The following is a 24425-nucleotide window of genomic DNA, read 5'->3' on the forward strand; positions in this document are numbered from 1 at the left end:
ACTCATGTTTTGTCTTATGATTGGTCAAAGGATATACGGCCAGTTGATAATAACAGTTATTTATTTTTTGGACATACAGCCTTCTGGTTCTTTTAATATAGACCTAATTTTTATGACTTTTGAGTCTAGAATCAGCCCAAACACAGATTTTATCTTGAAGAGCATATTTTAATAATAAACACAAAAAAAACGAAAAGTGGACATACGGCCTCTTGGTTCTCGGCTGACGACATGTCTGTTATAAAGTTAATATTGTTAATTTTTTTATAGAATTCATATACAAGCTAAAAAAAATTATATGTGTTCAGCTTATATCATTTATTATAAAACTAAATGGGAACTTATAAAGCTAAAAAATATTTCAAAAGAAAAATTCAGCTTTTTAGTCATTACTATCCAAGAGTTTCTAAAATTGACTAAGATAATGAATATATATATTTATATATATATATATATATATATATATATATATATATATATATATATATATATATATATATATATATATATATATATATAACATTTTCGTGTTGGACGAAAGTCAAAACCATTAATTTAATTACAAATTAATTGTTATATAAAAAAACCACAAAAACGCAAATTTAATTGACCAGAATGTTTTTAAAAACATTCTGAATGTTTTTAAAACATTTTGAATGTTTTTAACAATATAAACAATGTTTTTATTTTTATTTTTTTTAATAAAATGTTTTTATTTTTATTTTTTTTAATAAAATGTTTTTATTTTTATTTTTTTTAATAAAATGTTTTTATTTTTATTTTTTTTACTGTAAATCATGCGCGGAGTGTTGCTACATCGACTATCTTATAGCCTGACTCGCAAGGGAGTGCTGCTACATCGACTGACAAATAGCCTGACTCGCAAGGGAGTGCTGCTACATCGACTGACAAATAGCCTGACTCGCAAGGGAGTGCTGCTACATCGACTGAGGGTTTGGTTGGGGCAGGCAGTCTATCATTATTAAAAAAAAAAAATTCCGGTCTTGCATTTTAATTTTTACTTTTTGTCAACAAGATATGGAAAAAACTTTCGGACAACATCTAAGGGTTCTATATATATATATATATATACATATATATATATATATATATATATATATATATATATATATATATATATATATATATATATATTCATATATATATATATATATATATATATATATATATATATATATATATATATTTATACCCATTCCTAGTCGGCGCTTACGGGGATATGTTTTTTTGTTCCCATTTTGTTTTTTTGTTTTTCCTTTTTCTATACTATTTTTATCATAAGTATAATTATTTTAAATTTTTATCATTATTTTATTTTTATTTACACATATTTAAATTTATTTTTTTATCATAAAAATGTGTTTTTTATATTCATTTTTGTTATTTTTATTTATTTATTATATATTATATTTCATTTTTATTTTCATCTATTTACAAAAACGATTAATTACAGTAATATAACTATATTTAAACCTTGCCGTAACCCTAAGCCTGACCTTGATGCTGACCCAAACCAAACCCTCAGTCAATGTAGCAGCACTCTGCTGCGAGTCAGGCTAATTGATAGTCGATGTATGTACTTTTTGTTCTTTATAAAAGTTGCTTACAGGGACATTTTTTTTTTACAAAAAAACTATGCTTACAGGGACAAAAAATTAACGGGTACACTAAAATGTCTGTAAGTGATACTATAGGTGTGTGTGTGTATATATGTATATATATATACATATATATATATATATATATATATATATATATATATATATATATATATATATATATACACACACTATATATATTTTATATGCTGATGATATTGTCATATGCACCATAAATAAAGATCTCCAGAATTGACTTGACTTATGCTCTAGTCATGCTTTGAAACATGATATAATTTTAATCAATAAGATTATTCTTAAAAAGTCTATTAAAAGTCACTTAAAGAGTTTATCTCATTAGCCATTTTGGCTAATGAGATAAACTCTATTTAAGTGAGAACCTTATAATACATTTCTTAAAATCTGATATATTCATTTGAAAACTATTGACAATAAAATGCATCTTTATTATCTTGGTACTAAATAAATTTGAATATATATATATATATTTGTGCGTGTGTGTATATGCATGTATGCATATATATATACATATATATATATATATATATATATATATATATATATATATATATATATATATATATATATATATATATATATATATATATCAGGCCTTGTTATGAGATTTCGCTGCGTAATGAAAACACATAACGCATTTCTAAGAAACTCAACTCAGCAAATATATTTTGTATTGTTAGAAGTTATATTGCGTCACTAGCATCTTTTCAAGTACCGCATTGTAATTAAAGTTATTTTATTAACGAGTTAAAAATCATACAAATCAATTATTGCAATGCTAGACTAAACAGCAAGCATAGATTATTTTACAAGAAATAGTATCTCTACAATATTGTATTTTTTTAGCAGTTGGAGCCATTGAGTCCTTAAAAGCTATTAAATTTCTTTTGGAGGAAGAAAAAGTTAATTCAGAATTTTATGTTGAATGAAATGTTCTTAAAGAAGTGTTGTAGTTATAGTAGTGGTAGATATGTGGTTTAAATAATAATTTTTAAATTTTTAAAAAGTATCCATGTTTTTATTGTCTCTTATCTCATAAAGCTTTGACTAGATATGATATTCCTGGAAATAAAGTTGATCAGATTTTAAATCTGCAGGGTTTATTTTATGTTTGATAGTTGGTGACAATCATTCAACAATCATATCAGGATATATTTTGTTTGATAGTTGCTAACAATCATTCCACATATCAGGATATGAGCAGTTAGTTTATTTTGGAACTGATAAAGCTGAACGCAATCATTTTATTGAATACAAAAAAAATTTACAAATAAAAACAAAGTTTATTCTATTCTAAAATATATTTAAATTAATTGTCTCAATTTTAGGCAATTTATTTTTCCTGCTTTTCATTTCAATGGACCTATTGTTTATTTCAGTTTTTGGTGGTGAAATATCTTAGCACCTTCTCCATAAAGTTTAATCTTAGCAGCAATTTATATTTTTAATTTTTAAAATTATATTTAATGTAAAGTCTTAATTTTAATTTAAAACAAAATAATAATAATTTGTTTCTTTTACAAAAAAAATCACATTGGCGGTTATATGGATTTTTTTTCGACATAATATTTTCTGAATAAATGTCACACAAACGATATTAAAAGAAGATAATTTAAAAGTTCCAAAAAAAACAAGTTTTTGCTTATCTTAAAATTGCTGAACACATATGCTATTTCATAGGTAAAATGTGAGCTGCTCAATGGCCTTCATCAAGGCTCATGCTTCAGAGTTAAAGAGTTGAATTTTTTATTGAAACAATAAGCAAAGTGTTCCTCTTTCATTTGAATACCTTTCAATAATCTACATTACTTTTCATGAAAAGTTATTTTCAACAAGATTTATCTGCAGCTTTTAAATCTTATTAACAGCCTGTGGTTAATATTGAATTCAGAATCACAATCTTCAAATAACAATAAAAAACCAAGTTTATTTAATTTATTTAAATCATACTTTAAATCAACGATTATCAAGTGTGAAATAAAGTGAAACAGAGCTGTTGGTAAAATAAGTTTTAATTGGTTATCTATTTATTGTTGTTATTTTCACAGTATTTATATTTTTAACTTTAGTTTTAGTTTTATGAACTTTTTATATCATTTTTAAATAAAAAATCTTTTCAAAGGAAAAAATATTTAATGCAACATTTTTTCATTGTTATTAAAAAAAACTTATGATGATCCACCTAAAATTTTTATTAGTATTATTCTAAAAACTAGTTGTTTAAAAAAAATTAAATGTTCAAAGTTTTTTTTAAGTCTTAAAAATAAAGTTGATGTAAAAATTTTAATTTTTTTCAAAATTTTTATAAAAATATATCAACTGTTCATAAATCCTATAATAAGTAAATAAAAAGAGTACACAAAATTCTTCATTAAAAAAAAAAAAAAAACTTAGAGCAACATTTTTGTGTGATTTTTCTTCAATACAGTAAAAAAGTCATTTAAATGATCTGTGTTTATTTTGTTTTGACTTTAGTTAATCCAGATTGGAAAAATGAAGAAAGTGTTTTATCAGATTTGATATGTATGGCAATTGTTGGAATTGAGGACCCTATTAGAAAAGAGGTATTGATATAACTGTTGTAATTGTATAACTTTAACAGAGTTTGTTCAAAATAAATCATTTCATTTAAAATACGCATTTTTACCGAAACCACATATCAATTGTGTTGCAAAATTAGCATCTGCTAAGGTTGCATCTCTTTATTGAGCTTGACACTTTCTTACTTCGAATTCTATTCTCTATCTTTATAAATCTCAAATTCGGCTTTGTATGAATACTGTTGCCATATCTGGGGTTATATGGGGGTTGCCATATAACCTCCAACCATTATCACATCGTTGTAATGTTGCTTCTCTTTCTCTTTTCTGCAAATACTATAATGGGAACTGCTTGAAAGAGCTAGCGTCTCTTGTGCCATCTGCTAAAATTCATTCTTATCATTCAATTAAGTCTCATTTTTTTTCTGTGACTGTTCCTAAATGCTCCAAAAACTCTTATTCCTCTAGTATTTTTCCTCAATCAATAATTCTTTGGAATTTGCTTCCTTCATCTTGCTTTCCTGATTCATATAATTTGCAATCTTTTAAGTCATCTGTCAATCGTTATCTTGCTCTACAATCTTAATCTTTTCTCTTCCAGTAACTCGCAACTCTAATAGTGGTTGCTTGCAGCCTTGTTAGAAGCGAAGATGAAAAAAAAACAAAGAAAAACATAGTGATAGTTTAGTAGAACATAATAAATCAGTAGAGTAATAGTAAGCTACTGTAAGCATAGTTGCTTAATAATTTTACATAATAAATACAAAATAAAGTATTTTAAAAACATATTTAATATAACAGTATTTTTTTACTGTCTTTATTTTATTGTTTCAACGACTTTGCAAGTTTTTTTGATGTAATATTTTAACATTATTTGTGTTCAATGGCTTTTAAATTCTTTGAACTGAGGACTTATGCAACACTTTTGCTTCTTTACTTATATTTTTTGCTGTACTGCAAGACTTCAAACCTGTTTACTATACTTTTCATATTGTAAGGGGAAGATTCATATGTCTGCTCATCAACCTGTCCAAGGAAGAGCTCAATCACATTACCAAATGCTTCCAGATGTGCAGTTACAGCATTTACCTTCTATGTAACTGTGAGCTGTTTACATAAAAGCTATATTAACTTGTTGTTAATATATTTATCAATAATTTTGTTTAAAATGTTTAAAGAATACAATTATTGCGGCTCTGTAATAGTCTTGCATATCCTTGTTACTTTGAAGAAACTTTGAATCAAAACTCAATAGTTTGGTTCATACTTATAGCTAAAGGCCATAATAAACTATGAACAAACTTATGAGACTTTCTCATTGTTTTCAAGAGAGGGTATAGTTCAAAATACTTTATCAACTTAAATTTGCCAAAACTTTAAAAAAAATCTTTAGTTTCTCTATAGGTTTTTTCTTCCAATGTTTTTTCGTGGTAACCTTTGTATTTTTTCAATCTTTTTCCCAGAAGTCCAAGAAATGAATACAGTTCATAGTGATCATTCAAAGGTTGAAATACTCTTGGCTTTTCGAAAAGCAGTTCAAAAGATCTGTTATACCATACATAGGAATATTTTTTTTCCATGAGCCTACATAAGTAAATCTAAATAAAAATTCTAAATAAATATTCAATTTATATATACATGCATATATTTATAATTGAAAATACTATTTTATAATAATAATATTATGTTTTATAATAATAATATTTATGTTTTCAAAAAGACAATTTTTAAAGCAAAATGTTTATATTTTTAAATATAGTTTAAAAAATATTGCTCCTCACTGTGACATAGATATTACCTTTGTCTTTTTTCTTGAAAGTTTAATGGTTCAGTAACATAAAAGTTGGAAAAGAAGTTTAATTTTTTCGTAAATGGCTTTCTTCATGTTTGACTCAAACTTGACACCACTTCTTCTAGTTTTTAATATTTCATTAGACCCGAACCAAGTTTTTAGGTATTCACCAAAGCTTCTAACCCATTATAAAGAATCATTCTCTGATGACTTTCTAGAGTACAAAATGTAGCACAAACCTTGAAAGCTAATAAATTTACGGTTATCATTTGATAAATACTTTACTTTTCTGTCTATATATTTAGTTTTTTTAAATATGAAAAAAGGACTTTTGGCAGACATTCAATATTAACTTCCTCAAAACATGATATCTCCCAGATTTTTCTAAGGTATAGAAATGAGGTGTCTATATGCCTCTCCTATTATTTTTATTAACTCAGGTTACTCTGAGATTAAACTTAAAGCTTAAATTTCTGAACTGTGATGTACAAATCTGCAAAATAAAAAATCATATTAAAATACAGACAGTATGTACAAATGTGCTACAAAATATAATAACATTAAAATGTAGGCAGTTAAGTAGGTATCTACAAAAAAAATGTAATTATGTTAAAATGTAAACAGATATGTATGAATCTGCAACGAAACATAATCACATTATAATGTAGATAAATACACATATCTGCTAAAAAAAATAATCACATTTAAAAGTAGTTTTGTATAAATCTGCAAAAATCATAATCACATTATAATGTGGTTATGTACAAGTTTTTTTAATGGAAAATAAAATAAAACTTTTCATATTTATTTGTTTTTAAGGTTCCATCAGCTATCAAAAAATGTCAAAAGGCAGGAATAACTGTTCGAATGATAACAGGAGATAACATAAGTACAGCTCAATCAATAGCACTAAAATGTGGTATTCTCGAACCAAACAGCACTTTTTTGGTCATCGAAGGAAGAGAATTTAATTCAAAAATTCGTGATGAAAAAGGACAGGTTATTCTATTGAACTAATTAGTTGGCCTAATTTAATAATCGATCAGATAGCATGAATAGCTTATAAAGATATTATAAAAAAAAAGATATTTATAAAAATTTAATATTTATAAAAATTTATAAAACAGAATTGAAAAAAATTATTCTGTTTCAGATAAATGAATAATGATTTTATATAAAATATGTACTAACACATAATCATTGGTTTGTACCCATAGATTCAACAAAAATTGATTGATGATTTATGGCCCAGAATTCGGGTAATGGCAAGGTCATCGCCAGAAGATAAATACAACTTAGTAAAAGGAATGATTGATAGTAAGTTAAACAACTTTGGTGAGGTTGTTGCTGTTACTGGGGATGGTACTAATGATGCTCCAGCTCTTAAAATAGCTGATGTAGGATTTGCAATGGTACATTTGTTTTAATATAAAATATTTTTAAAATTTTTTTATGTTGTTTTAGTTAAAGTTTTATGTGGATTCAATTCTAAATAAACTAGAAACTTTTTTTATTGATACATTTCAAGTAACCAGCAGTTTCATAAAAAATTAAGTCAGGTTTAAATAAGTTAAGACTTTGTGTTAGGGTTTGGAAACTTGTTATACTTGTTATGATATAAAAAAATTATGCACAAGTATTTTTATAATTTGGAAAATCCAAACAGAGGCTACAATTCAATGGCAAAAGAGTTGTAAATACATCTTTACACTGTAAGTTGTGTTTTTCAATGGTTTCTTAAACATAATCGATCAAATGCAAACCTGGTAGTTGAAGAAAGGAGGGTTTTCAAGATATAACCTGGTTAACTTGGAAAACTGCCCAACATTTTTAAGATTAACCCAATTCTCTCACTAAGGAAATGCACAAAAAGATACAGATTTTATCATAGTTTTGTTTTAAAAGTTTGAAATAAGCATAAACTTTATTCTTTCAAATCACAAAAAGTGCCCAGCCATGCTGATATTGGAAAAAAAGGTGCAAAAACTCGCTGCAGAAAGTTGTATGACAGCTATATTTCAAAAAATTTATGTGTTATTTCAATAATAATCAAAAGTAGGTGATAAAACTTATATGGATCATCAGCAATATTTACGATCATCATGTAGTATGATCATCAGCGAATTCCTGGTGATGTCTATTATATTGTCAAATATAGAGGAAAAGCAGATTTTATATATATACTTTTAATATACTTTTATAAACAGTGGTGGAAAAAATAGTAAGTACACTAAACATTTAGAAAAATGCGTTTTATTCACAGCAATTGATGTTAACTGATATTAATTTTTATGTTTTTAGAAACTTTATTGTTAAAAGTTATATTTTTAAAAAAATTATAGTTTTTTTCAATTTTTCTCATGTTACTAACAATTTTGTTTAAAGTAGCCGGAAATTTACTGGAAAAAATAATAAATACAGAAATGGTTAATTTGATTCTATATTTGAAAAAATCAAGAAAATTCAATAGTTATAAAATAAATAATCAACAAAAATAATTAAAATCAATTAAGAACAAAAACAAACTTTTCTTTTTTTCTGAAAAAGGTTTATCAATCACTTCATACAATATTTCAAAAATTGCCTAATATTTTGTTGCATGTCCTTTATTTTTTTTCACTTTGATTGGTCTTTTGGGCATGCTGTTGACCAATTTATGGCATGTTGATATTGGAATAGCGTACCATGATGTCTTCACAGCCTTCCACAGATCCCTTTTGTTCCAAGGCTTTTGTTTTCCTACCTCATTCTTTACAATTTTCCATAAATTGTCTATTGGATTTAAATCTGGCAATTATGCTGGCCAGTCCAATTGTCTCATACCATTATTTTGGAACCATCTCTTTGTGATAGAAGCTGTATGTTTTGGATCGTTATCTTGTTGAAATATTCAGAGTAGCGACATGTTAGCCTCAGCATAAGGAAGCATAATTTCTTCAAGTATATTAGTATAAATATTAGCTTTCGTAGTGTCTGTTATTAAATCGATAGGACCAATACCGGATGACGAGAAACATCCCCACACCATAATGCTTCCACCACCAAATTAAACTGTTTTTTTAGTGTAAAGTGGGTCAAACTCTTTATTTAGTGGTCTGCGGACAAACTGTTTACTATGTGATCCAAAGATATTAAATTTAGATTCATCTGTCCACTAAACTGTGCTCCATTTCTTATTTGTTCATGCAGAATATTTACGACATTATGGATATTATGAATAGAAAGTCACATTGACTTTCTATTCATAATATCCTAACTTAAAACTGTTTTATGAATTAATTTACTAATATACATACTAATACCACCATATCATATTCTTAAATATTTAAAATACTTACAGGTTAATAGTAAAAAGCAATACCTTCAACTTCAGCAATGTTTTTTACTCTAATTGTAATTAATTAACTGAAATGATATTATTATAATATATTAGTAAACTGTAAATAATTAACTGAACATACAAAGAAAACTTATTAAACATGCTATGTTTCAAAATATAAAGTAAAATATTATTGAGTTGCGTAGAAAGGTCATATCCGTTTGAGGGGGGAGTGACTTAAACAGTCAGGGTTAGAAATTTGAAGGGGAAGGGCAAGAGAAGTGTCCCTCCTCTTAAATAAATATGGGGGAAGAGGCTATTACCTCTTCCAAATCCTCTTCCTACAAGGTATTAATAATAACTAAAGTCAAACACATATTTGAAAAGTAATAACAGTTGAAAATTAAAGAAAACAAAAAGATTAATCATTACCGTATTTATTATTTTTTCCAGTAAATTTCTGGCTACTTTAAACAAAATTGTTAGTAACATGAGAAAAATTGAAAAAAACTTTATAATTTAAAAAAAAAATGTAATTTTTAACAATAAAGTTTATAAAAAACATAAAAATTAATATCAGTTAACATCATTTGCTGTGAATAAAAAGCATTTTTCTAAATGTTTAGATAATGTATTTATTATTTTTTCCACCACTGTATATACATCTAAATATACAAAACATAATAAGTTAGCTAAAAAAAGCCTTGATTTGGCAAGTTATTTGCATATGTGACAAAAAATCAGCATCATATATTCTAACTTTCTGGTAAAATATATGTTAAAGAGTGTGTCTTTTACCTCTTATTAAATCACACGATAGTAGACATCATTTAATTCATTGCCTCTTATTAAATCACATGATAGTAGACATCATTTAATTCATTACCTCTTATTAAATCACATGATAGTAGACATCATTTAATTCATTACCTCTTATTAAATCACATGATAGTAGACATCATTTAATTCATTACCTCTTATTAAATCACATGATAGTAGACATCATTTAATTATTACCTCTTATTAAATCACATGATAGTAGACATCATTTAATTCATTACCTCTTATTAAATCACATGATAGTAGACATCATTTAATTCATTACCTCTTATTAAATCACATGATAGTAGACATCATTTAATTCATTACCTCTTATTAAATCACATGATAGATCACATGATAGATCACATGATAGATCACATGATAGTAGACATCATTTAATTCATTACCTCTTATTAAATCACATGATAGACCACATGATAGATCACATGATAGATCACATGATAGTAGACATCATTTAATTCATTATAGTAAACTAGCTTTTAAATAGTATAAATAAAATGATGCAAAAGTTGTGCACAAAACAGTAAATCCTCCAAGCTACCCAGAATTGAGAGTAAAAAAAGTAATGCACAATTATTAAATGGAAAATAAAAAAGATAAAAAATATGCAGAAATGTCATTTAAAAAAGCATCAAGTAGCTTTAATTGTTGTTCTGTGCGCAAGCTTATGGGTACTACCAAAGCAAAAGTTTGAAATTTAAATGCTTACAGGAATAAGTTAATTTTCTTAAACATTTTATTTTCTTATATTAGTGTATTAATATTATTACTTACTAAATAAAAATTATCGAGCACCTTTTTTTAGTAGTTCTTCTACTTTCACATTTATTTCGTGTACACGCTTTATTTAAATAAACTTTTAAAAATCCGTTTTCAACATCAATGCCTGTCTTTAGAATGTATTTTTTTTTAAATTCTTTCTCCTTTATTACTGTCACAACAAGTCCTTTAATATTTTTACAATAAATCAATTATCTTTTTCAAAAGTTATTTCTTTAACATCAAAATAATCATTTAAAAACTAAGAAATTAAGTAAAATCTTTTAACTTTATTTCTCTCTTACATTACTTTAAAATATGTCTCTTTCCCTAAAGACTTTCGCTCCTTGTCTATTACTAAGTTCACAAGTGTTTTTGAATTTATTATGAAAATCAGGATTTTTTAACTGGAAAAAGCGCAGAGTTTTTTTGACTGTTTAACAGGAATTGCTTTACCTTAGGCTGTGACCTTGATTTTAGTTCCCTAATCCTCAAATTTTCTTTTCAATACTTTTGAGCATTGAAGTTAGGTACCTCGTCTATCTTAACATCAAAAGATATTTTCATGTTTTCAGTTTTTATATTTCAAATATTTTATATACATTTCTAAATTTCAAGTTTGAAATATTAAATCAAGAATAAAAGGTTCTCCTTATCTTTATCAAGTTCTTCTGTTAAATTTTATGTTCTTGTTTTGAGAGTGCAAAGGTAGGTTAATCCTCATTCAATGACAATTATGCACTTGATATTTTTGTTGTTCCAGATTATGATACCTTTACTCTTCCCAACTTGATTCTCCCTCTATTTTTAGATGTTGATCCTGGAGTAATTGTAGTTTGAGCAATTTCACAAATGTTATATTTAGTACATATGCCATTAAGAAAGTTTTCATTGTTCAAATCAAATGATTTTAAAAAGAACTTATGTATTCTGTTCAATGTCACACTTCCTTCTTTAACTTCAGTCATTCCTGATCTTTTTGAAAAACAAATTAGGTAGGCTTAGGCTCTATTTATCTATTATGAGGTTTTCTAATGTTTGGCATTTTGAAACAATATGAGCAATACTAATCAATTTTTAAAATATTTTTTTAACTACTGATTTAAAAAAAAGTTCATACTATCTATTAATAAATCTTTTTGCGGTATACCACAAGGAAGTATGCAAAACAGTAGAATGATATATTTAACCTATAATATAAACATTATTTATTGTAATTAAGGTATTATTTAAAATTTGTCATAAAATTAAGGCCCCAATGTTCAAATATTTGTTATGGAAAGGGACATTAATAACATTTAAAAAAATAAAACTCAAAAACCATTATGAGCGTGACTAAAATTCACCTGTAAAGCTCTCATTTAGGAAAAAAATATAAAGTTCAAAAGTTATGATTTTGTAAAGTTGACAGCCTCCTCAAATGGAAGTGGCTTCAAACTTTCCTTGATTGCCATTTTTAAATAATAAGAAATTTTTTTTAAATAAATTATTTTTCTGATGAATTTCAATCTATTTTATGATACAAAAAAAACTACAAAAAAAAAGTTTTTTCTTCAGGTGTATACTGTTCCAAGGATCCAAGCACTGTAATTTTTTATAAAACATTCTTATTTCATACCAGCATCAGTATTACAAAATTTAAAGTTTGCACCATCTCTGGAAGTTATCTTTCTTGAACACCAAAAGTCCATGACCTGCCTGTTAAACCCCCTTCCTCATTTTTTTTTTTTTTTCGAAAGGTGTTGAAAGGTGTTTTTTTGTTAAAGGTGTTTTCAAAATTTAGATTTAAATTAAATTGGTGAGAAGAAGAATAGTACTAGTCCATTTTTTGTTATTTGCACTTTTTTTCATAATTTCATTTAACCTATGTCGATCTCTCTATGTACTACAAAAATAATACTAGTCCATCTTTCTTTCATTAATTTTTGCTATATATTTTTGCCAAACTATAACTGTTTAAAGCTTAAACATTGATTATCTTGAAATGAAAATATTAGACTAGTACTGTTCTTCTTTTCATTGATTCAATTGTACAAAGTATCTTGGTTTTGAAAATGCAAGCCATTTCTAATGGACTTTTTTTTTTTAAATAAGTTTTTAAATATCTCTACTATGGTGTGCTTTTAAGACAACAATAAAGTTGCTAGTTGTAGCAGCTGTTGTAAAACTTTTAATTTGTCAAAAATGGGAGTTCAGGCAGTTAAGAGTCATAATGAATGTCTTAGTTAAATTTAAAAGTCACTTTTTCAAACCTTTTATAAAAATTCTACTACTACACCAATGCTAACCTTAGCACACACCAATGCTACCCCTGGCACGTACCAATGCTACCCCTGGCAGTAGGTCAAAAAACTTTAGAACTTGTTGTCAATTCCAATGAAGACAAACAAGATCTGAAATTAAGTGGGTTCACGCAACTGTTTTGTAAGGATTGTCAAACAATGCATCTGCTAATATGAATGAATGAATTACTAATATGTTTTCAGATAGTAAAGTGGCTAAAGGATTCAGATTAGGAAGAATAGGAAATATTGAAAGGATATATATGATTAATTATGGGTTAGCCCCATATTTTAATTCATTACTTCTTGAAAGTATCAAGAATTAGCCATGTTATGTTGTCTTGTTTGTAGAATGTCTGAACAAAGTTATACAAAAGTGTTCAATGGGTATTATTGTTAGATTTTGGAATACTTTAGAAAACCAGGTTAATGTGTCTGAGATAATAAGAAAAACTGAGTTCAAATAAATTTAAATTCAATTTTTCTTAGCCCATCTTACGCAGCCCATATACTAAAAAAATTCAATAAAAAAATAGGAAGTCTTGGCTTATCAAAAATGATCTAAGTATCTATGAATGGCCCTAATACAAATTGAAAGTTTTTTTAAAATTTTCATATCCTAAAATAAGTGTAAATTAAATTTTTTACTTATCAGTGAGTTGTAGGTTGTATGTAATAAATGAAGCTTTTAAGTTTGTCTATGTCATGGATTTTAAAAAGTATTTTAAGGTAGCATACCAAATATTACATACTCTGGCTAGAAGAGATGACTATAACAGTGTCACTGAGTGTCAAATTGGTATCCATTAAGTTTTTGTTCAACTTGATAGATTGAAGACTAAATTGTTGCAGATTGATTAATTGAAACATGGAACAACTTAAACTTTATTAGATTTAAATAGTGCAAACAGCCATTCTCAAAAAGTTTTTTTATTGTTCTAAGAGCATCAAATGACTTCCTGACGGTTCCAAAATTACAATTTTTCAGTTATGTTGCAAACTTGTTCAAAAGTTTGACGCTCTATCAGACCAATTAACCAATGATTCCATGCATATATAATGGTCTTAGGGAATTTATAATAAACATTTTTGCTCTATCCATTAAACCTTTATTCTCAGTCTATTAAAGATAAAATCACTCTTAATGTAAAAATTTTTTCACAAGACCCATGGAATGTTTTAAACACATCCCACTCCTCAATCGAATGCAGTTTTTGAACTAATTAAACTCAAAACATCAACAATTGAATTCAAAATAAACTAAAAAGGTTGTTACATTTTCTTATCAGTTTAAAGATTATATCTGCAACGCCAAGTGATGATGTCATGCTTCAGTATTCAATACTTTTAAGAAATGACAATATATAGAGAATAATATTAAATAAATATAGAAAAATTTCTTAGCTTTGATAAAAAAAAACACTTATTTAAATGCCTTCTATTTCCATCGACTGGATATAACCAAACATGTTTTTCGAGTTACAGTTAAGTGGTAACTTAAAATTAATATTAAAATGATTCTAGACCCTCCTTTCGCATAGATTTTGGGGTGCAACCTCCTGTAAAGTAAGAAAAATGTTTTTTAATATAAAATTTAAATTTAACAATACAAAAAAAAAAGAGGAACTTACCAGAGCTTTGCGGCTTAAGAAAAAGTTCATCAAAATGTGTCAACAATAATAAAGTGATGATCAGTGGTTACTAATATCAGAATATAAAGCTTGGTTAATGTGTGGGGATACAAATACCTCTGCAAAATGTAATTTTTCCACATCCAAGAAATATAATTGAATTGTCTAATATGGGCCAGAGAGCGTTAAAAAGTCATTCAACAGGAAAGAAGCATTGTGAATGTTTGTTTCTTCACTTAAAAATGACACGTATACCATTTACCAATGTGTCAAATATACATTGTAGCAACCACTTTGTCAGAAAACACAGTTCAAGTTTCCACTTTTCACTTGTATGTTGTGTCAGATTCGGTTATTGATGCAGAGATCAGATGGACACTTGAAAATGTTTTATCATCATTTTCTTTTCGTTCTAGTGATGGACTTTCGATTTTGTTTAAATCAACGCTTCCTGAAAGTGCTATAACTGAAAAGTTCTCTCTTCAAAAAGACAAGTGCTCATATTATATAAATTTTGGAATAGCTCCACATTCTCAATCTGTTCTTATTAGAGATATAGATGTCAAACTTTATGCTGTTTCTTTTGATGAAAGTCTTGACTCAGTTGTTACTGCAGTGTTTTAAACAGTGTTTGTACTTGTTACCTAGAATCAACCTTTATTGGACATAGTCGAAGTAGGGATCTTTTGCATAACTTTTTATTGGGTTTAAAATCTTTGAATAAAACCAAACTTATTCAAGTATCTATGGATGGCCCAAATGCAAATTGGGCCTTCTACTCTGAGTTACAAAACTATCATGCTGAAAATGACATTACCAAACTAATTCCAACTGGATCTTGTGGTTTTCATTCGTTTCATCTATCATTCAAAACTGGGGAAAATAAAACAGACTGGGGTGTTAAAAAGATTTTACAGGCTCTTTACAAACTTCTCCATGATTCTCTTATCAGACGGGAAGACTTAACTGTTAACTGAAAGTAATCAATTTCCTCTTCCTTTTTGTGGTACTCGATGGGTTGATGATGAAAAGGTGGCTGTTGATGAAAAGTTTGATGATGAAAGTTTGTTTGATGATGAAAAGGTGGTTGATGATGAAAAGGTGGCTAAGAGCTATTAATATTTGGAAGAGCATTTGTTAAATATGTAGGTTTTGGGAATCTCTACCAAAGAGTAAGCAGCCTTTGTACATGAGCTACCAAATTGTTTTATCTGCTACTAAGGATCCTCTAATTTTAGCAAAGTTTTGTTTCTTTGCTCATATAACTCATAGTATGCAATCTTTTTTAACCATATATCAATATGCTAAACCTACGATGTCATTTTTATATGACGACCTTTTATCGAATATTAAAAGACATAATGTCAGAGTTCATTATAGCTAATATTCTAGATCAATGTAAAACTGCAAAAAGCCTCTGCAAATTGCATTTTACAACAGGAAAAAACTATTTAAAAAAGCCAGATATTGGGTGTGGTACCAGCACTGCTCTAAAGAATAAAAAAAACAAATGATGAAATCACTTCAAAAGATGTTTATGCTTTCAACTACAGTTGCATATGTTTTCTACAGTTGTTGACATGTAAGTTTGTGGAAAAATTGCCTTTAAAATATGTCATTGTGCAGTATGTAAAATGTTTTGACCCAGAAATAATGTGCAATGAAAAAATTGCATAAGAAAGGATAAGTGATTTGGTTGATAGCTTGATTCAATTGCATTGGGTTACCCCAAAAGGTGGGGATGAGGTAAATACCAAATTCAAGAGATATTTAGAAAAGATTGTCTCTAAAAACAGGGAACTTTTCATGAATTTCAACAAAGTTTATGATAGATTGGATGAGTTCTTTTTTTCTAAGGTTGGTGGTTTAGATGATTATCCGGCACTGTCCAAATTAATCAAAATGATGTTGGCTCTTTTTCATGGTCAAGCAGTGGTTGAAAGAGGGTTTAACATTAACAAGAATATGTTACAACTTAATTTAATAAGTAAATTATTAATAAGTCAGCCAATTGCGTGTGACCATATGAAAGCTCTTTACTTAAATCCAGAATCTATAGTTATCTCTAAGGAACTGAGAGAATCTGTCCAAAAATCATGTAGTCAACAAATGATTGAAATGGCTGCTCAAAAAGAAACTGCCTACAGGTGCTCAAAATTGAAAAATTTGATGTAGATAGTTATTGCCACAACTATCTATATAAAGTTTTAGGACGCTCACTACTCAACAGAAGACCTCACCAAATATTATCAAACTGTCTCTAAAAGAACTGGAATTTTCAGTTGTGCATAGAGTGTGCCAAAATTTAATCAATGACATCGTACTGGCACACTTAGACTGGAGTCGGAGAGTTTTTTTAAAACTACAAGTAGTTGTCAAGAGGCAAGGGTAACTGTCAAGTTAGGACAATGGTAGAGAATGCTTATTGACAGCTTTTTATTTAAATCATTGAGATGCTTCATTGATAGTGGGGAGAAATGAACTTTTTCTCTAAAATTCTGGGCGAAGTTATCCAGCCCCAACAAAGCAATAAATGCTTTGTTGGGGCTGGATAACTTCTAACTAACTAACTAAGATGTGAGTCCTAATTTGCAAACTGGACAACCAGTCATTAGTGGCTTTCACCCATTGCAACGCATTCTCTAAAAATTGTGAATCACAAGCCAAATTTGGGGCAAATATAAAAAAATGTGATTACAAAAAAAATTACAAAAATATTGACGTTTACCTTGTGCTCAAATGGCAAAATACCCAAAAAAAATGCCCAAATTGTTCCTAAACTATTTGGCTTTGAGCACAAGGTAAATCTCAAAATTTTAATCACTCAAATTTTTTTTTTCTAATGTGATCGTAATGGTCCTAATTTTTTATTTAGATTGTTGTGTATCCTGGTTTTTTCATGAGTGTTGCTCAAAATAAGGAAAAGATTACGCATAATTTATGCAAAAAAAAATTCTTTTTTTTTGACGGCGTAACAAAAAATCTAATGCTTAAAAACAACAAATAAAACAGCGTAATCAATGATGTAAGAAAAAAAGTATAAATGATTATTAACAACCATGCATATAATGTTAAAAAAATGCACTATAATATTTTTTTTTTCCTCTTTCTTGCGGAATCGCCTATATATATATATATATATATATATATATATATATATATATATATATATATATATATATATATATATACATACATACATACATACATACATATATATATACATATATATATATATATATATACATATATATATATACATATATATATATATATATATTATAATATATATATATATATATATATATATATTACAGGTATGTATTATACATATATATATATATATATATATATATATATATATATATATATATATATATATATATATATATATATATATATATATATATACATATATATATATATATATATATATATATATAAACATATATATATATATATACATATATATATATATACATATATATATATATATATATATATATATATATATATATATATATATATATATATATATATATATATATATATATATACATATATATATATATATATAATACATACCTGTAATATATTATAATTATAATACTTATAATATACTAAATACAATAAATATAAGTATATATATATAAGAATATATGGATGGTTAAGCGCCAAACCAGCCTATACAACGAAATGAGATAATTTGACGCAAAGTTTAAAAGCCTTTAACAAAAGCAACTAAACTGAAAAAATTAAAAGTAATTGCAGTTCAGTGCACTTAAAAAATTTAATTATAGTATTTTGGCGTTTGCAAAGAAATCATTTTTTAATATAAACCAATTTTTTTCAACTTTGTTGTATAGGCTAGTTTGGCGCTTAACCATCCATATATATTAAATATATATAATAAATGCAAAATAGTATACAAGTTTTTTTTATATATTTTCTGATTTTTTGGGAATGTGTAATGAATTCATGGACAGATAAAATTGATTATTTTGTTCCAGGGAATTCATGGACAGATAAATTTGATTACTTTGTTCTAGGGAATTCAAGGTACAGAAGTTGCAAAGGAAGCTTCTGACATTATACTTACAGATGATAATTTTCAAAGTATTGTCAAGGCAGTAATGTGGGGAAGAAATGTATATGATAGCATTTCCAAGTTCATTCAGTTTCAGTTGACTGTAAATTTTACTGCTATATTTGTTTCTATTATTGGATCTACAATGCTCTCTGTAAGCTTTTATTTACCTACATTTTTATTTCTCTGTGTTATATTTGTTTCTCATAAAATTATTAATTTTTGTTAAATTGTATTATTTAAGGTAAGTCCGCTCAGTGCAATACAACTACTTTGGGTAAATTTGATTATGGACTCTTTTGCTTCATTGGCTCTTGCAACTGAAGATCCAACAGATGCTCTTTTGGAAAGAAAACCTTACGGTCGCACTAAACCTTTAATTTCTCGCTCTATGTTTCGATTCATACTTGGTCATGGTTTATACCAGCTTATTGTCATATTGGTGTTAATATTTTATGGTCATGTGTTGTTCGAAATTCCAAATGGTTTCAAAAATAAGTACCCATCACAACATTTGACTATTTTGTTTAATGTTTTTGTTATGATGCAAATATTCAATGAGATCAATGCCAGGATGGTTCATGGTGAACGCAATGTTTTCAAAAACATATTATCTAGCAAGCTGTTTATTTTCATTGTTGTCGGTACTTTCATTGCTCAAGTAAGTTGTTTTTTTTAATGACTAATCATAAGTAATGCATTCAATACTCTAAATTAGAATTACTTTACACGTTTTTGAGATATTTTTCATATATGCAACCTACATAATATTGCATAAATCTAAAAATGTAACATAGAGTTTAATGAATAATTAGTTAATTAGCTTGTTAATTGTTTTAAACTATTTAATTATTCTTATTACCATTTAATTAAAGTACATTTTTAAGCTAACTTCTAAACTTTTGCTTAAATATAAGTTTTTTGCATAAATATAAGTTTTTAATAAAGAAGGATGTATTTTTATTTTCGAATTGTCTGTTTGTGTGTGTTTTTTTTTAACATATTTTATTTAAAATTGATACATAAGAATATTTATTTGCTAAGTAAGCATTGTAAATGTTTTAAATGACAAAAGCATTGTAAGCAAGCATTGTAAGTAAGCATTGTAAATGTTTTAAATAACTAAAGTATTGTAGGTAAGATTGGCACCTTTAACTTCTGATTTTTTTTTGTCTTAAACTGCTATTGATAGTTTGTTATAGTACTTGAAGTTAACATTTGGTATATCTGTGTACTGTCTGATATCAGTTTTTTTTTTTCCTTTTTTTTGCTGTGATAAATGTATTTCTGTTTATACGTATATATGTTTAAAAATATAATACTGTCATAGAGATATGGCAATAAAAAATAAATCGTTTTATTTTTCACAATTTATGTTGCAGGGTTACTTTGAATGCTGTTCAGAGTAGATTCTGTATACGGAATGTCTATACGTGAAAAATAGTATTATATATCAATTGTTAATAACCATATTGCAATCCAACGAATTTCTTTAATTTCTACGTGTTTCTACGTACTTACATTTTTATATTCGTTTTTTTACGGCTCAAACATTTTTATATGTGTCATAGTTGCAACTAAAGAAAATTCGTATTAAGCTGTTTTTTTGTTTTACTTGATTTATAATTTTGAATTTGATTATATAAAATTATATTAAATTTTAAAATGTTTAGATCTTCATTGTTCAATTTGGCGGTCAGGCATTTTCAGCTTCACCGTTGAGTTTGAATCAATGGGTGTGTTGTATATTTATTGGTGTTTGTGAGTTGCTGTGGGGGCAGATAATTGTGACAATACCAACTGCGATAAAATTCAAAGAGAGAAAGAAAATAATTTTTCATAAGTAATACAATGCTTCTTCTTTTTTTTTAACTTTTTTAATAGGGAATCATTGAACGTGTACTTGTACTCGTATATTTTTATACGCATTTGGTATCTACACGTGCATATTATTTAAATCCGTAAGTTTTTAAAAAGCACTTATTTATTCACATATTTTTATGCATATAATATTTTTACTCAAATATCAATAGAAATATACGCATTGTTAACATTTGGACATTTTATTTATACAGAAGTATGATTATTTATACTGACATGATTTTGTATATAAGATTATTTATTTCAGTTTAATGTACTTTATATAGAGGACATATTTTAGAAAATTAATTAGAGTTTTGTGAAGAATATTTTTGTTAGAAAAACGTTTAGGGTTTTTTTTTTAAAAACGATGGTTACGATTTTAGTAAGAGCTTATGGGATGAGGTTTTTTTTTAGATGGCAACTTTTGAATTCATTAACTAGGCGAGTTTTTATTTGTTTTTTATGCTAAAATTTTGATAGGTTTCAAGTGTTTATTGTTCTATTTGTTGTATTCGGATTGGTATTCTGTACTTTATTGAAATGTTTACTTTGTACTTGTATTTTACTTTGTTAACAGTTGGTGTTTACAGTTTATTATTATTATTAATATTATTAAAGTTATTATTGTTATTATTATTATTATTGATTTTGTTTTTTGCTTTAATGTCTTGGTTGAATTTTTTGAAAAGAAAATTTTTTAGATTAGATTAAAAAGAAAAGAACATTGCATTTTTATATATTTAAGTCATTTTATCATTTGAATAAATATTATATCTAAATGAATATAAATAATAGAAATTTCTATTTGTTTACATAGATTTAAAAAAAAAATGTATGTAAACAAATAGAAATTTGTTTACAAACATTTTTTTTTTTAATGTATTTTTCTACATATTAAAAAAAAAGAAAGGATACGCTACAGTTTTACAACACTTCTGTCGGCGTTGGTATTATTTAGTCCAATAAAAAAATAACTGTGTAGGCATCTATGGTAAAATTTGAATAACGTCAACAGACTGTTTATATTCAACAGTTGACGTTACTCAAAAACATCATTTTTAAGTAACGTCAATAACAGTTATTGACGTTATTTCATACTATTATACAGATGTATGTAATTATTATTTTTTTATTGTTGTCATTTTTTTATTTATTTATTATTGTTATTTTTTATTTTATTTTTGCAAAATGTATAATTTTAGAAGGTTCATAGCATTGTCTCTTTACATATTGTTTACATATAAAAAAGAAGGGATACTATATTTATATTAATTCTATTACAATGTTAGAATGTATCATGTACATGTGTATATGATACATTGTAACGTATACTTTTGAGAGGACTATTTATGTGGCAAAATAGGTGTACGATATAAAACAACTGTTGTAATTCAGAACAAATTCAACCATATGAGCTTAAATAAAGTCAAAGTAGTTAACATATAAGTGAAAATAACTTTAATACTCATTGTGTACGCGCTAATTTATTAAAGCTATGTGTCAAAAAATAACTGAAAAGTTCTCTAAAATGCATTTGTAATGACATTTCAATGATAAGTTGATATTAGAAGACCCGGTGGGAAATGATAAGTTGATATTAGAAGACCCGGTGGGAAATGATAAGTTGATATTAGAAAACCCGGTGGGAAATGATAAGTTGATATTAGAAGACCCGGTGGGAAATGAGCTAGCGAATAGCTAGCTTTATATAATTTTTCTTGCGTTGTTTTCTTTTTCTTAAATAAAATTCGATTATTAGGATTGGATGAATATACTTATGATAATAATTAATCTTATATCATTGCGATTTTATTCTGATGTATTGCTATCTAGATAAGGCAGTTTTGTGGCTATTGATATTCCTACGATATATCGTTAGTTACCTATTATAGCTATTTAGCTAGCTACAGCATAAGGACAAGTCTGTTGCTATTTCGATGGCTAGACATCGCAGCTTTGTAGCTCGTAGATGTGCAACTAACTAAAATAAACGATAAATCTAAAGCTGATGGTTTAATATGGTCGGAATGATGTATCTTTTTCGTCGACTAACTATTTGGTGTAGTTATATATAGAATTTGGATTATTTTATCAGTGAATTATGTCAAACGAGACCTTAATTATTCTTGCTTCAAGTTTTTATAATGTTTAAAGCAACTTTTTTCGTTTTTACATAATTTTCAAAACTTTTTATAACCACTAATTGTGAATCTAAAGAACACCATTTTAGAGCTTTTCGATCAATTCTGCTTAACAACGTAAACTTAATTTTAATTAAAACGTTTTTAAGAAAGTGCCTTGATTTACTATAGATCCTAGGTCTAACCTGTTCTAGTGCATATTAATGGTCAAAACACAACATTTCTATCAATTTTCACAAAAAATAATAGAATTTCGACCAAGAAAGAGCTTATAATTAAGAAAAATTGCCAATAAACGATCAGAACAAATCATATTATTAAACTGTGACGTTCATTTTAACGGTGATTTTAACTATAACACGGTTGATTGGTCCGATATTAATTATCCATTCTCTCCTACTGAGAGTGATTCTCAAGCTAATAAATTGATAGTGTCTCGAAAAATGCTTCTTATATCAATGCGTTAGTAATCTAACTTAACAAAAAGCAAACTTTGAATCAAAAAATATTTTTGATTTTCTTACTACTAATAATAAAGAAAAAGTTTGTTCTATTGTTCACTCATCTCCTTTAGGTAATGCAAAACAAGGTCATCATTTATTTAAATGCAAGTATATGCTAAAAGAATCTAATCAGGGTAATGACCTTTTGAACTCTATAATATTGTATCATAAAGGTAATTAAAAATTACTTTCAAAGTATACTGACAACGTCGATTGGGTTAAGGAATTTAACGACAAATTAATCAATGAACAGTAGGATTTGTTTCTGTTTAATTACAATTAAGCGTCACAAGAATTTATTCCCATAATTAAAAACTCAAAATTATCCTATAATTAAAAATCCTATAATTAAAAACTCCTGTAATTAAAAACTAAAAAAAAAAAAAAAAGAAGAGAATGTGACTCCTGCTCTAAAATCAAAAATAAAGTTTAAAAATAAAATATGGTTGGTGAATAAATCAACAAATTAGGAACATGATTCAAATAAAACTCAATATAGTTGTTTACAGAATGAAATCACAAATAAGATAAAAGAAAGCATTAAGTCATTTGAGAGGGAGATTATTAGTAGTTGTAAAATAAATCCAAAGTTACTTTAAACGTATATTAATGAGAAAAAAATCGGTAAAAAACCAAATTACATCGATAAAGAACAGTGACAGAAAAATTGTCACAGAACAAATAGCTATTGCTGAAGAGTTTAATAAATATTTTCATTCTGTATATATAGAAGATAAAGATGTAAACAGAAATATTGTTATATCAATTAAACACGATATAAGAAGCTGTCTAGATAACACAAAATGGTATAGAAAAAGATTAAAGGCATTTGATATTTCAAAATCAAGTTGATATAGTACATCCTTTTGTTTTAAAACAATGCAGTTCATCAATTTCATATCCTCTTTATTACTATACCTGATATTTGGAAGAAAGCTAATGTAACGCCTATGTTTAAACAAGAGAGTAAATTGAAACCAACAAATTACAGACCAGTATCTCTGACG

The 24425-nt window shown here is 26.6% G+C and overlaps 1 protein-coding gene across 1 annotated transcript in view; it reads left to right on the forward strand.

Annotated features, from left to right (window-relative positions):
- The window catches only part of LOC100201160 (plasma membrane calcium-transporting ATPase 3), a 56533-nt gene extending 35418 nt beyond the window's left edge, over positions 1-21115 (forward strand). Inside the window, exons 4-9 of the mRNA XM_065814565.1 lie at positions 4134-4222; positions 6810-6989; positions 7208-7402; positions 18874-19065; positions 19156-19572; positions 20585-21115. Of these exons, the coding sequence (XP_065670637.1) occupies positions 4134-4222; positions 6810-6989; positions 7208-7402; positions 18874-19065; positions 19156-19572; positions 20585-20758 (1247 nt within the window). The 3' untranslated portion in view covers positions 20759-21115. The remainder of the gene's footprint in view (positions 1-4133; positions 4223-6809; positions 6990-7207; positions 7403-18873; positions 19066-19155; positions 19573-20584) is intronic.
- Positions 21116-24425: the final 3310 nt, after the last annotated feature.

This window comes from Hydra vulgaris, chromosome 12 (assembly GCF_038396675.1).
Source record: "Hydra vulgaris chromosome 12, alternate assembly HydraT2T_AEP".
Classification (NCBI taxonomy): Eukaryota; Metazoa; Cnidaria; class Hydrozoa; order Anthoathecata; family Hydridae; genus Hydra; species Hydra vulgaris.